The sequence below is a fragment of the Chenopodium quinoa genome, unplaced genomic scaffold (genome assembly GCF_001683475.1).
Source record: "Chenopodium quinoa cultivar QQ74 unplaced genomic scaffold, ASM168347v1, whole genome shotgun sequence".
Classification (NCBI taxonomy): Eukaryota; Viridiplantae; Streptophyta; class Magnoliopsida; order Caryophyllales; family Amaranthaceae; genus Chenopodium; species Chenopodium quinoa.
In genome coordinates this window covers 7,531,937-7,547,812 of record NW_018743955.1, presented here as the reverse complement: position 1 = coordinate 7,547,812, position 15,876 = coordinate 7,531,937, and the positions used below count along the sequence as shown (strand labels likewise).

The following is a 15,876-nucleotide window of genomic DNA, read 5'->3' as shown; positions in this document are numbered from 1 at the left end:
AAGAAATATCAATAGTAGGGTCATCAAGATCAATTGCTTGAGCTTTTAGGGGCCACCTTCACACGTTCATTCTTTCATAATTAACACTATTTTATGTTCTATTTAACACATGAAAAAGATCTTATTACGTCACAAATTCCAATTAATGAGAGGAGCTAACGTAACATCAACAACATATTAGTACTTGAGATCAGTACATTATTAAAGTTGCGCGTTGACAAACATGTTAATTTCAAATGAAACAATTAGTTTTTGGATTAAAGTACGTTCTTGGTTCGATAGTGGTTGTTTGAGTGAATTACACCCACAAATGTAGAGATAAGGCAAGGTATGGGCTAGGTTACGTTGGCTAGTACATAAAACATGCTTCTCAAAGGTATTCTTGGCCTTGAATGGGAAGTTTTGACGGCTGTGGGAGTGATCTACTAAAACAATCATGAAACTACTCCACTGATTTCATTCACTGATGATATCTGATCGTTTTCAATACTAGTGGTAGGTTGTGTTTTGATCAATTCTCTTGTAATCATGTGATAACGGTGGGAAATATGGTAGCTTATCTAGTTACTTACCCGAGTGTAAGATGTATCCAAGCTTTTATGAGACTTTTTAATATCACTTGAATGAAATCTTGTTGATGGTGAAAATAAAGAGCATAAAAATACCCTTAAATGCATCTTGCACCCTAGTATATATATAAATATTTTTAACTAAAACCCGATCTAAATCATCTAATGTATTTAACTAAAACTCAACCTTCTATCTACACACAAGATCAGAGAAAAAAGCATCTTAATAGTTACCTACTCTATTCTTTTTTAATTGTCCTGTTTTCTTTATTTATCACGCTTAATTGTCAATACAAAACTGTATCGATCAATAATTTTAACTCTTCATAAGTAAAAAAATAAATATAAAAGTTATAGATTATGATTGTACTTATTTAGTCGAATTCAAAAAGATTCAACATGAATATGTTTTTCCTTATATATTATTCACAAAAGATGACGGTCAAAGGATGGGTGGTTAATAGTGTAAAAGTCAAACCAGGTCAAGTAAAAAAGAAAGGGGGAAGTATTAATCTTAAGCTCTTACATTTAGAAAAGAAAATCATGCTTTTAAGATCGAGCAAAGTGAATACTTCTCTAATGTCAATTACGAATTATCTTAGTTGGTTAAAATATTGATGTATGTGCTACCATGACCTGACGACCTAATCCAATTATTAAAACACAAAAAGATATTTAAAAAGTAATTGTAGGTAAAACTTACCATCAAAGGGGAAAAATCAGAAAAAGCCATAGCTGACTTCTTTTTTTACATCATCTCCAATCTTTCTTTCTTTTTAGAATTTTGTTTTTTTTTTTTTAAATAAATTTAAAAATAGGAGAGTGAGGAAGAGCTTTCTTTGTTTTAAGTAGTGTGATTGGTCCGTTCCGTTACCTCCAAACTCATCCCCCGTTTTCCATTCCATTCTTTCTCTCTCCTCTCTCAATCAGTTTGACAGTAACAAGCTTAGATCAGCAAAGAAGAGAAGAAAGAAAAGCCAAACAAACTTAACAACAACATTCCTTATTCTTCAAGTCCACATCAATGGCTGGTACACCATTATCTAGTCTTTGAGCTAACGATTCCTATACACATACACGATACACCCCTTTTGTTCATTATTCTATAACTCGACCTTTTATATTTCTCTCTTTCTCTCTCCTACATTAGTTTCCGCCATGTTTTTCTCACCCAGAATCCTTTAGACTCCTTCCCCACCAATCTAGCTTCGGTTCGACAACGATAGATATACCTATCCCTTCTTGTTATATCTTCTTCATTTCACTTCTGGGTTTCTTCTTCCTTCATTTGTTCATTCATCCATCCATCCATCTTCGTGTTATCGGGATCTGGACCGACATTATCCCGATAACAATCCTCTCATCCAACATCTTTGTTAATTAACTACTTTCATCAAAAAAAATAAAAAGGGGTGTTTTTTTTTTTTTTTGGGTTGTTGGTTGAGGCATTTTGACAAACATCTGTTGGGCACAATTACCAAGGAGGAGAATGTTCCTTCTCCTTTGTCCCTTGTACTCTTCTTTTTGCCTCTACTTTTTGGGGTCTTCATCTGCAAGCTTTGGTTGGGATAAAACATTCCCCCTTTTTGTTTGTTAAAATTTAAAAAGTCATCTTTTTTATTTTTTCTATATTTCTAGCTTTGATTTCAGCAAAGTAGTGCAACATTTCTTTCACTTCAGATCTGTGGATTTCTGGATTCATAACCTAAGCCTACTTACTTATTAGGTAACTTTCTCTCTCTCTCTCTTTTTTTCAAGCTTTTCGTGCATGATTTTAGATTTGTATGTTGCTAGGGTTTCAAACTCCATAAAATTGATCATCATATTTAATTTGTTATTACTATTCTATCCGGATTGAGCTTCAACCTATTCACTAAATTAATTTCGAACAGAGAGAATAAGCTAGAGTAGTCTAGTGCTATTAAGCTAGAGAACTCGAGTAGCTTCATCTAATATGATTTGTAATCTATGAATCTTTTGATGATTACTACTCAATGATCTTTGGTTTATAATTTTCCTTGATTTCTTATTTTGTACTGTTTTTGGATCAAGTGAGGTCTAGGTTTATAATAACCTATGGTTCAAGGTTGATAGGATTTATTATTGTATCTTTTTTTTAATTTTTTTTTTTTTTGATAAATGTTAATACAATATATGATGATATATAGAGTACTCTGTGTACTATATATCTATTGTTATTGATTGAAAAATATTAACCTTTGCAAATTTTTGTATCCATACGACCGACTTAGTTTTGATCGATGAAAATCAAACATAGGTTTCTATGATTTCTAATTCTAAACATTTAGGTTCATGATTACCAATTTACGACATATATGATATCAAGTTTCCCTCTCAAGTAGGGTTTTAATTTCAAATGGGTTAAAAAGGGCAGAAAATTATTACTCCGTATTATAATAAAGGCAGTGAACTTATTATTTATGTAGTGGTGTCATTATCTTAATTAAACATTCGAAATTATTAATCTCACATTGTAACATAATAACATACTGTGATACATCAAATAATTATTAAAAAATAAAATAAAAAAAGTTGTTAATTTTACTACAACTCATAAGGGTAATTAATTTCATACACCATCATCCCTTTGTTATAGAGCAAAGTGAGGTTCATCATTGCTAGGTATGAGAGTATTATTATTACATTTACCTGCTTGTCTACTTGGCTCCTCTTGTAAGGATCCTTGTTTTACTTGTCTATTCAGGTTTTGTATTTGCTTGATGCTTATATGATTGTCGTGTTAATTAATTATCCGAGGCTACTCTTAATACTATACATGTTTAAATTATCGAAAACTGATAGGGATAATACGAGGCTAATTTGATCTTTGAATACAACAATGCTTAGAAAAGCCCTAAACGTTATTAGTTTGTACTACATTAACTTAGTCATTGGATTGAGTCCTTTTAGTGTTTGCATTCGACGCATTTTGATGAATTTATGTGAATTAAGTCCTTTTAGTTGAAAAAATTCATTGTTTGTTATGTTGTTTATTTGCTCACATTATCTATGCTTCGAATCATCAGTTAAACATTTAAATTGTTAAAGACGAGAAAGACATGAATACATCAACACAAGTCCCCCCTGGATTTCGCTTCCATCCAACTGAAGAAGAGCTTGTGGATTACTATCTTAGAAGAAAGGTTTGCTCAAGAAGAATTGAAGTAGATATCATCAAAGAGATTGATCTATATAAAATCGAGCCTTGGGATTTACAAGGTAATTTAAAAGAGAAACTTATATTTTTGATTAAATTCCTTGCACAAATATTAATCATATTCATTAACTAATTGTGTATTATGGGACAGAATTATGCAAAACGGGAGATGATGATCAAAATGAATGGTATTTCTTTAGTCACAAGGATAAGAAGTATCCCACTGGAACTCGAACAAATCGAGCAACTGCAGCAGGGTTTTGGAAGGCAACTGGAAGAGATAAGGCTATATACTGTAAGCATGACTTGATAGGCATGAGGAAGACCTTGGTGTTCTATAAAGGTCGAGCCCCAAACGGACAAAAATCGGATTGGATCATGCATGAGTATAGACTTGAAACTGATGAAAATGGAGCTCCTCAGGTTAGTTTCTTTTTGGTTGAGATTAGGGTAATAGGGTCTTTGATATTTTATGTGTGGTATTATTTTGTTAATGAATGTGCATAAACAAATTTGATATAGTTTTCATGCAACAGAATTATAGCTAGTCTTATAGGGGTATCATCATTGATTTGAGTAGATTTACATCAATGAACAACCTTGACAAATCATATTGTCCTTTTATTATTTGTATGTCCATGTAATGTAAGGGTAGCCAGAAATGGAAGTAATTATGTCATGTATGTTGAAAATGAAGACTAGCACTTGAATATCATACTTGTTTCATGTATTGTCCAAACTCCAAAGGTAGTTCTTATGTTACATTTGTAAAAAGAATCGATTGTATGTAGATGTCAGCTAACTCCAATTAGTGTAGTATAGGGTTCGTTTCTACCATTGAGATCGATTTAAAATCTTATGACATTAGCCCTATTTATAATTTCTTGTGATAGTATAGAATAATTAAAATAGACTAGGTAACTTATGTTACCTTTTGTTTCAAGGGGAGGAGTAACAAGGCGCGGTCCATTAGATTAGTACAAGTTATCAAGTATATATATGAGTGGTTCATGTTGCTATAGTTTCTACATGGATCGAGATACATACTAATTAACACAACATGTTGATTGTTGTAAAGGTAATAATAATCACTCACTAATAATAATAGATCATGCTTGTGTTAATTTTGTTCACAGGAAGAAGGTTGGGCGGTGTGTAGAGTGTTCAAAAAGAGAACACCCACAACAATGAGAAGAATGAGCGGGCATGAATCACCATGTTGGTACGAAGATCAAGTCTCGTTTATGTCAGACATGGATTCACCTCAACAAGCACCACAATCAAACAACGCGCTCAACTATGCCTCACACACTTGCAAAAAAGAACTCAATCATCAACATCATCATCATCATCTACCTTTCCAAATTCCTCAAGAGCATCTCATTCACCTCCCTCTCTTTGAGAACTCCAAGATGCTCCTAGCCTCACCTCATGGTACCGGTACCTACAATAACACCGGCCTAGCCCCTTATGGTATAGACATGAGCCTTCACTCGAATAATGCTACTATGCAACAAATTGATAACAACAATCATAATGCAACAATATTATTAGGAAACAACAACAACAACAATAATAATAATGGTCAAGATGTTTTGGATCAAGTGACTGATTGGAGGGTTCTAGACAAGTTTGTTGCATCACAACTTAGCCACGAAGATGTTGCAAAGGGACATGATAATGATAACAACAACAACAATTATTCGTCGAGTAATGTTGCATCAGGGATATTCCCTTCTGCTCCGATATCAGACCACTCGAATAAGGAAGATTCATTAACGGATAAGACCTCTACACTAACCTCAAGCAGTCAAATCGACGTTTGGAAATCATGAAGGACATGAATACAGGTTATAGAAGATCAAGAGTGAAGTATAAAGGGACAGGAAGATTATTAGGGCTCAGTTTGTACATAACAAAACTAATCAAAATACGAGTTTTGGGCTGAGCTTCTATGGCTAGCTTTTCCCATTCACACATGATATATGGCGGACTATATGAAATACTATATGCATCCGCTATGCGCGATGTTTACACTGATCAAACAAGTCTCAAAATGTATGTGTAAACCTTGAGATTATTTTTAATATGAATTTTAATGATGTTGTATAAACTTTATGAAATTAATGTTTTATATCCACAAGTCATTCTTGTGTGTTTTTATATATAAATTGACATATTCTTTTAGGTTCGTTCTTCTTCAATTTTGGGAAACTAACTATAAACGTTGATGATGTACCTAGGCTTTTAATTAAACTTACACATCTAAAATGACAATGATTCATAAATAATTTTCTTAATTAATTTAGAAATTACCGCTTCTAGAAAAAAAAAAAAAAAAAAAAAAAAAAAAAAAAAAAAAAAAACTTTAAATTAAATCATGCTATTTGTTGAGCTTTAATAAGAGACATTATGAAGTGGTAAGTGAAGATGAGAGAAGATTCGTCGTAAACAATCTAAGAAGTAAAAGATGAACAAAGAAAACAAGAATGTGTGTCTTTAGCCTTGATTTTGCATACAGTTGGTTGATTATGATGATTTCTAGGAAAGCAAAGCTTAAAGTAGAGTAAAGCTTTTAACAAAGCAATCAATTAGTCTCGATTAAGAAGCATACAATACTTTGTAATTAAGCCATGTTTGAATAAAAATCCTTACATCAAGTACGGATATCCAATACTCGTACCACTTTTTCTTTTTTAATTAAAGGAATTCGTTTCAAATGATGTGGCTAAAAGAATCGCAAAGATGTGAAGTATATTTAAAAGCAAAATTAGGAATTTTTTTTTTTTTTTTTTTGACAACAAAAATCCTTGTACGTAGTATTTTGCATACAATACTTTTTTTTAAAATAAATCAATAGGCTGAAAGTTTTTGATTTGTGAACATATAAATAGTAAGAATAAAGTTTTGAAAATGAACTTAATTAAATTAGAATAATACAATCATTATAAACCCTATAAAATTATTTTAACTTTTTTGCTCATATAAAAAATAAAAATAAATAGAGAATTCACGTTGGAAGAAAAGGATTTGCATTTCAAGTTGTAGTAATAAACTAGTAATTACATTAAATAAATTCTCCCTAACTTCCTAGGTGGGTAAATATTGAAAAAAATGGCCATCAAAATAACTAAATTCCTTCTTAAAAAAAACAATAAAATAAAATAACTAATTAAACCTAATAACCTATAGTATATGTTTAGAAAAAATTATTTTTATTAAATAAAAAGACTGGAAAATCTACAACATGCATGCAATAAACATATATTGAAGTAAGACGTGCATGCAGCTTCATAGCAAAGCAAGCAATACCAGGAATTTCTAGAGCATGAAGCAAGCTGCACAATTGTACCACTATATAACTGTATGCACTAAAACCCTACAACTATAGTATGTATGATTAATTACAAGGCTAAGCTAATGAAAATATAAAGTTAATGACTTTGATTGACATGTTTACTAAACATATCACAAGGGTATTTGAGAAATGTATGAAGGAGTATATAAATTGAATAATATTGATCAAGGAATAATAGGGAGAAATTTGAATATGACGGATATATATATGTAACTATTCCCACACCACCGCGACTATACATACACTTAGACACAAACCCGAGCTGAGGAAGTAAGCTCATTGTAGGAGCATTCATTATCGATTGAGAAGACACCTTATATTATCATCTCTCTTGTGCATCCAAACTCCTACATATATACATTTGCAATCTAGGAATGAAAGAGAGAAAGAGCCAATAAAGAGTAAGCTAGGAATTGAAGAAGAGTGTGAACTAGCTAGGTTTAGATGGATATGGTGGAGAAAAGAAGACAAGTTATCTATATAAAGAATAACATAAAATATGATCTTATAATAGTGAAAAGAAACAAAAATAAGGGAGTAGTGACATACTTATTATGCATGCTCTTAAAATCCAGCATGCTCTTCTTCAAGACATGATTAGTACGTGGAATCCAAGAAGTTTGCGCCCCTAAAGTAGTTCCTAAAATTTCTATAAAGTCCTTTGTCATGGACCCTTCTAATTACTTTTTTAATTCATTTTTTTAAAAATATATATTTTTTTTGCATTAGTTTAAGGTACTATTATTTAATTTATATTAATAATATTTGGTATTATTTTATGTCAAAGGGTGTTTTATACGCATGACAATTCAACGAAGGGGACATGCACATGGGTAGTTTTATTTTTGAGTAATTAGGGCATGAATTTTTTTATTTTTTATTTTTTATTTTTTTTTAATATAAAGAGACAAAATAAAGATGTTTTGTGTAGCAAGATAACATCATTCTTCATACTATGAAACATTTCCATGTGAATGTTATTATGCTAATTATAACCTTTTTATCCCTCTAATTTTCTTACTGTTACTGATTTTAACCTCTAATCACGGTTAATTATACATCGAAATAGCTTAATTAGCTTTGCAATGGAATGGGTGTGTTGGATGTTCAAACAGCTAGCATCACGCATGCAAGTGCCCAGTGGGTTATAAGCATGCACCAAAGCCACCAATTAAGGGACTTATTAAATCCATATACCTTTATTTACACCTATGTGTATTGTTTGTGTCATTTTAAGAAACCGTGTGTTGCGACTGTGTACAAAATAACAAAATGAGGTCGAGGTGATAGAGTAATGGTATTGCTATCCATCTCAAATTATTGTGTATTAAGGGTCTATTCACATTTACATAATTTCAGTTCAGTTCAGCTCTTAATTTCCTCAGTTCAGTTCAGCTCCAATCGATTCAGTTCAGTTCCAATCGATTCAGTTCAGTTCAGCTCAGTAAATGTGAACAGGCCTAAGAATCATATATAGTAGGTTATAGAGTTTGAGAATTTGCTAAAAAAATTTCTTATACCCCTCAATTTATGCTCACCATAAATTAAGTATAAAATTACTGCTTACTTACCTGGCTGTTTGTTTGATTTGCGGCTTGAAGCATATTCATAAACTAGCTAGGACATAATCCATTATGATGTTTGTTAATTTGATTTAGGTTGAATCGATTGTTTTGGGATAATTACTGATCTTATCAAGTTTAAGAGGGTGTAGCTCTTACTTTCACATCAAAAGCTTAATTCATTTTCCTTTTTAAAAAATTTACCTCTGTAAAAGAAAAGCAAAAAAACATTTTTGTGCTGATCTGACTAACCGATTAACTTACTAAGAAAATTGAGCCAATCCATATACGGGCGTTTGGTTGGAGGGATAGGAATAAGAGGGATAAGGAAGGAGGATAAAGATAGGGAATTAATAGGTGGTACAAGGATAAATAATTCTTATCTCATGTTTGGTAAGTGTGAGAAATAAATTAGGGATAAGTAGTAAAATTATAAAAATACCCTTACTAACTTCTACCCTTTCCCTTATTCTTTCAATTTCATTAAGAGTAATTTGGTATTTTTAGCCTAGTTCTTATCACTTCCTCTTATACCACCCCCTTAGCTATAGAAATGAAGGGATAAGGGGGTGTTTTAACCCTATCCTCAACCCCTTTTTAATCCCTATCCGGCTATCCCTCTAAACAAACATTACTTTTTTTCGATTCTATCCTCATCCTTTATCCTTATCCCACCCTTTTTATCCCCCTAAACAAACACCCCCATATTAGATGGTTTCTGGCACCGAGTAAATCTATTAGGATCTTTTGGAAAATCTCGGGACGAACCGTGACAGATCTAAAAAACACATTTAAGTGGGGATAAAATACATTTGATAAATTTTAATGGGATCATTTGAATAAAATACAAGTAATTTTTATAGGAAAAAAAATTTACTTTTATAGGATTTTTTTTTTTTTTTCATGTTCAAGTAGGATATAGGGATCCCACTCAAACATACATGCATCCGCCACTGCTTGGAAAACCTTGTTGGGTCTAAAATGTTATATGAGGCTAAATTTGAAGGTTATAAAACTCACAAATGATAATAAGATAAGGTATGTATGTTAACTGTTAAGGTCATATAATGTTGTTTAGAAAAATTAGAATCATATACCACAATTAGTTAGTCACATAAAGGTATATTGTAGTCTTGGGTTAATGAATGGAAGTATGCATATAATAAGCTAAACTGATATTTAAGAGGTGAAAGGGATATTCCAATATCTCAAATAGTATCACGATATCTGGTGGGGTCCATGGGAACAACCTTGCCCTGTTTCCTTTCTGAGCTGAAAAATTCGAAAATTTATCAAAAATAAAGGTTATAATCTATGCTTTTGGATCAATCTAATAATAATAATAATAATAATAATAATAATAATAAATAAAAAATAAAAAATTGAAGTGGATGTGGTTGGTGTCTTTTAGGGGCATAACTCTTGGTTTGGACTCATAACAAACCTACCAATAGATACTCCACATTTGTGGCTAGAATACAATATATGGGAGATCTTGTTTTTTTTTTTTTTTTTTTGAATGAATACAACTTGTGGCTTTTTTTTTTTTTTTTTTTGAATATATACATTTGTGGCTAGAATCAATACTATATACTAAAAGACACATCAGCAATGACACGTGTCATCTCCTGGTATGACTTTAGTTTTTTTTTTTCCTTTTAAAAAAATAAAATTTTACAGAGTATATTAAACAAACAAATCTTATATAAAATAATTCCCTAATTTTATAAAATATACTTAAAATAAAAAAGATTTGACATATCATTGACACAAATATTTATATAGCTATAAATAAAAAGTCTTAACATAGTAATAAAAATATTTACATCATTTTATATCTAGCATATCTTTCGTATAATCCTTTATTTTGATCACAATTTGTCAATTATGTTTTTAGATTTTTTTTCGTTAATAAAAAACTAATTATAATAATAGTTTAATACTTCGTAATAGATATATATATACGAAGTAGAAAATTACCGTGCATGGCACGGGAACTAACCTAGTACAATATATGGAAGAGCTTGTTATATACAACCGGATGTAAATAACAAATTCTAACATATGGGGTATAATTAGACTGGTTGTTCCATTTGCGACCTGACGCATAAATAAGGTATTGGGTTGGATAGAGGCATTCACCGTTCTTAATAAATTGGGCCATCCGAAAGCACATAGGGCTTTAGGGTGTTCTGGACCATTGACCTATCAGCCCACTAATTAACCTTTCTGTAATTAGACCAATTTGGGTCAATTATACCCTTTTTTTTCATTATTTTACTGTGTGAAAAAGAAAAAATAGAAAATCAAGCCAAACAAAAAAGGAAGGAAGGAGGATGAAAAAACTCTTGCCAATATAAAACTAAACTGTGTTAGTAGAATTTTAATGGTATTTCCAAATAGCTTAAGCTTAGCTTATCGCCATCGAACTACATCAAATCAACACTTGAAGGAAACGCCCTAGCTAAGGGCTGTTTTTACAGTTGGAGAAGCTACACCAATGCCGCTTTCGGCCTCAAATATCAACACATCAAAACTCTGTACTATTTTATGAGACTTTCATGTGCCTATCTATGGAAGACAAAAACACTATAAATAATAAAATGTTCTAGTGCAAATCCACAAGAGCAACCAAGACGACCACCAGCATTATCACAGCCAACTTCATGTTCCCATTGATTGATGGTGCCCGATTTTCTCTGTACAAAAGATATCAGCAAGGATCAGTAAACAAGTATAAAATGCAAAGTAGTGAACAAAAGCTAAAATAAGTGCCAGTGTTTGGAATTTACTTCGTCTGTAAGCTGGCCAGAGCACCACAGTATCTAACATTATCAGGGGGAGCAAATAGGGTGCCCTTATCTTCATGGTTGACAAGCTTTATGTATGTTTCTTGGCCCAGATACCACCTATCAAGGTTTTCTGTTCTGATATTCCACGTCCCTGGATTGTCGAGATAAATAAGCACAGCTGTCCAAGCCCCGGGATAGACCTGTGACCAAGAAAATACAGCTAGTATCAAATACTCTATAAATTAAATATCAAGAAAATGATATCATAATCATATTTATTAAACAGATTTTGATGAAGTCTCAGCAAGAAGAAAAAAACCGATGCCTGCAACTTCAAAATATACAGCTATCATCAATGTCACAATGTGTTGTGTTGGAGGACGAACATTTTCCACATTTTAACTAATATCACTGCATTTCTTCATTTAGCTAATAAAAGAGTGGTAATAATTTTCTTTGATTGAAAGTACTTAACTACTTATCCCAAGGGTGGAAATATTTTCCTTTTCAGAAAGGATAAAAATGAGGCGTGTTCTTCTCTATCCTCCACTTTCTCCTCCTCCTCTCCCCCTTCTATTTTCCCATTTCTCTCCAACATTTTGTTTAACAAAATATAATAACCACATACTTATTGATTTATACAGAATATGTTTTTTACATTGTATTGAATATAAAGTTTAGTTCAATATGTTTTCTTGAAGCCTTTGAACCAGATACAACCTTACAAAATCAAGAAGTAAATTGTTTTCCAGATACAGGGAAAAAAAAATTTGTAAACAAAACAAAAGATATTGGAGGAATAATCTCTGCAAACCTGTACAGTGCAGCGATAAATAGCATCCCAATTGTTATAGCTACCACGCCTGTCCTCAGTCCATACACCATAATCCATCCTGCAATACACCTAGTAAGTCTCTTTAAGCATTCATGTAATAGGGCTCAGCAATAGACAAATCTTACCCAACAACATAGAACGAAAATCCATCCACATGAAAGGTCTGCATCACTGTATCATTGTTCTGAAATATAATTTCAGCAAATCCTTTAAATGTGCCGTTGATAATTGAGTGGTCTAACCGATGATGTCCTGTCAGCGGCTTGCTGGGGAAATCAAGCTTGTAGTCGCCCTTCAAATCCTTCAAGTCAGCCAGCAATATTGGAGTGACAGGTTTCAGAAAAGAAATGCCATTAAGAGTTGCACCATATTTCTTTCCATCAATAACTGTTGGTGGCAAACTCTGAAAAATATAAGTCTGTGTCACATTGATGGTCCCATAATGGAAAGAGCCTTGTGGATTAGGACGAGCTCCACTCGCAGATCCATTTTGCCTGCTCATAAGTATGCGACAGAAAAACACATTCAATACTACAAGAAAATCTCTCGTTCATTATAATTTGCAAATATTGCAGCCTAGTGGTGAATCATGATTGATGAGAACTTACCTGATAGATCTTGCCTGGTTCATAGACCAAGTCTTGTCGTAAAAATCATTAGGGGGGTCAGGGAGAGGGCCAGCAGCTTGTCCTTGAGAATTGGAATAGTGCAGAATTCCTACACCAGTGACTCGCTCCCATTGAGATTCATTCTGAAACCTAGCACTTGCTACAATGTAATAATCACTGCTAGCATTCTGATCCATTGTTACAAGAAATGAATATGACTGGCCAACATGGATGTCAAAGTTGCTGTAGTTTGTTTGCGTTGTGTAATATCCTTCAGTTTCAACCAACTTCAAAATGTGATTTTGAATTCTGAAGTTCAAACTGGTTGAGATTCCAATATTATGTACTCGTAATCGGTACGTTTTGCCTGCATACACTCAACAATTTTATACTTAATGCTTCAAAATAAAGTGCCAAAAGTTAAACAATTGTATACTTAATACTTCGACTAAGAATCAGCAGATATAGAGAGTGATATTAACAAACGACCTGTGCATGGATGAGTCATAGCATATAATCCTAGTGTTGCCTACAAAACAGTTCATCTCCAACATACATTTACTAAACATTAAATTTAAAGAGCAACTCTTAAATGATATTTTTCCCCAAGGATGTATACATATCCTACACTGAAAGACAAGAAAGTGACATCATTACATGACCATACCTGGCTCAACTGGAATGTTCTCATACTCAATACCACCAGGAACAAGGGTGGTGTTATATTGATAAGGTCCTTTTCCATTGATAAGAACCCCATCAGGTATTCCCAAATCCTTTCCGGCTTTTAAGACTTCCCTCAGTTCCTAGTGCAGATGAATAACTATACATTAGCATACATACTAAAATTAACTTTTGTATGGCAATAGCCGCAATACAATCCAGAGCTACCTTATAGTCTCTGGTATACCAATCCCCAATCATGAGAACAATATCGCCATCTGGTTTAGGGAAAGGTAGAGGAATGACACTCCTGTTGTCAATCTTAAAGGGGCCAAACCCTCCAGAAGCCCTTTGAAAGTGAGTAGATGGGTGGTAAAAGAAGCTTCCAATCTGGTCCTTGACCTGGAACTGGTATGTGAAATTCCCTTTGGGAGGAATAGGACAGTTTGTTGCACTCACACCATCTTGCCAAGGATTATCCCGCATTTGAATCCCATTCCTGTAGTAACCATTAATCTCATAAACTATTAGCTTTCACTGTCAAACTAATATATCGAGATGCAACATGATCTTCTTTTTTTATTAAACTATACACCGTATTATATATACTTGTATACTTTTCGAGATAATCCTAGGCATGATTATTAATAAAATTCAAATGGTCACTGGAACTGAAACAGATAGGTAAGGAATGACACACCTTGTTCCACACATTCCGTCGTGCCAAGAATTATCCTATTCAAAACCCATTCCTTTGGCAAGCATAAATCTCATACACTAATAGTTTTCACTTCTAAGCTAATTCATTGAAGGAATAACTCATAAAACATCTCATTTAGAATGCAATGTAAAGTGTTAGATGCAAGGATAAATATAGATTCTCTATCTCCAATGTTCAAAATTCCGAAAATACATTAGTTGGACCAACCAATAAATAATAGAAATCTCAAAACTTATTAAGACAAAACCTACCAATTAACCAGAAGATCTTCATCTAATTTATTTTTCACATCAATAACAAGATTGTTATTGGTCACGGCTTCGACTATAGGCCCCGGAAACTGATCATTGACCACTATAACCTGCGTTTACAAGCATATTTATTCATTATTCACCTAACAATATTCATATCAGAGATTCCACCAAAAGTACATACATTAAATTAAAGTACAAAATCAATTGAATATTCATAGTCATCATAAATCAATCATTTGTTTGATTCATCAACAATTGAAATCCTAATCAATACTAAATCTCAACAAATTAACAATCATCCTGATATTCTGAGATTAACAATCAAACCCATGTACATTGTACTACTGTCACTAACTGATTCAGTAAAAAAAAATTAATCCGAGAAATAATAAACCCTTCTAAATTCAAGGAAAACAAAAAATAACCTAAAAATTATTCAGAATATATAAAAACAAACCCAATAAATAAAAAATACCCCAGAAACAGAACAAGTCCCAAAATAAAAACCTAAATAAATACTACCAAAAACACCATGAAAGTCGATTAATTTGGGGATAAAAAATGAATAAGAAAATCAAATAAAACCCAGAAAAACCCACATTCATATCAAAATCCCAAAACAACAAAACAGAGGAAAAAATGGAGATTGGATTAAAAAGGAAAAAACCTGTTGAGAAACACCCAATGGAGAAAGGTTTTTGAAAGAGTAAACAAAATTATAGGTAACCGTAGGATCGCCAGCCAAACAGGGTCTTATGATTAACCCAGTAAAGCACACAAAACCCAGTAAAATTAGCTTCAAAATCGCCGCCATTGATGAACTCTTTTGAACTTCTCACACTCTCTGAAAATGGGGATTTTTAGAATCTAACACTTTCTTTCTCTTTATAATTCAACGATGCATTTATTTCATGGTGAATTAAGAGAGAGAGAGTTAAGCTGTTTTAGAGAGAGGAAGAAAATTGAAAGGCAGAAGGAAGAAAAACAAAACGGCTCCCCTTTTTTCTGTGTGAAATTTCCAACGTTTACTTTTTCTCTCTCCTCCTCTTTGTTTGTTAGTGTGGTTGTTCTTGTTCCTCTTTGAAAGAGTGAAGAAAATAATATGTGACAACTACAAAGATATTCACAACTACAAATCAAATCGCCTCTAGTTTATTTGATTTCATTGAATCACTTCTTTAAGGAAATAAAACAGAATGATCTATTTACCATATATGAGATAATTACCATATTATAAAACGCGTCTTTTAGTGGCTTGATCAGCTGATATGTTTCTTTTATTAATTCCTTGTAAACGTAGTGATACGATTAAATGAGATGTCAAAAATGTACACGT

The 15,876-nt window shown here is 32.5% G+C and overlaps 2 protein-coding genes across 2 annotated transcripts; one reads left to right on the top strand and one right to left on the bottom strand.

Annotated features, from left to right (window-relative positions):
• Positions 1 to 1,268: 1,268 nt before the first annotated feature.
• LOC110689375 (NAC domain-containing protein 7-like) lies at positions 1,269 to 8,205 on the top strand. Its single transcript, XM_021866154.1, has 4 exons — positions 1,269 to 2,295; positions 3,617 to 3,809; positions 3,899 to 4,170; positions 4,884 to 8,205. Exons 2-4 carry the CDS (start codon positions 3,650 to 3,652, stop codon positions 5,580 to 5,582), a joined length of 1,131 nt encoding a protein of 376 aa, XP_021721846.1. The 5' UTR covers positions 1,269 to 2,295; positions 3,617 to 3,649; the 3' UTR covers positions 5,583 to 8,205.
• A 2,794-nt stretch (positions 8,206 to 10,999) lies between these two features.
• Positions 11,000 to 15,658, bottom strand: LOC110689374 (monocopper oxidase-like protein SKS1). Its single transcript, XM_021866152.1, has 9 exons — positions 15,208 to 15,658; positions 14,538 to 14,647; positions 13,794 to 14,064; positions 13,570 to 13,708; positions 12,903 to 13,269; positions 12,420 to 12,788; positions 12,274 to 12,352; positions 11,460 to 11,659; positions 11,000 to 11,366 (listed from the first exon to the last, which is right to left on the bottom strand). The coding sequence occupies exons 1-9, from the start codon at positions 15,352 to 15,354 to the stop codon at positions 11,276 to 11,278; spliced, it is 1,773 nt and encodes a 590-aa protein (XP_021721844.1). The 5' UTR covers positions 15,355 to 15,658; the 3' UTR covers positions 11,000 to 11,275.
• Between the last annotated feature and the right edge of the window lie 218 nt (positions 15,659 to 15,876).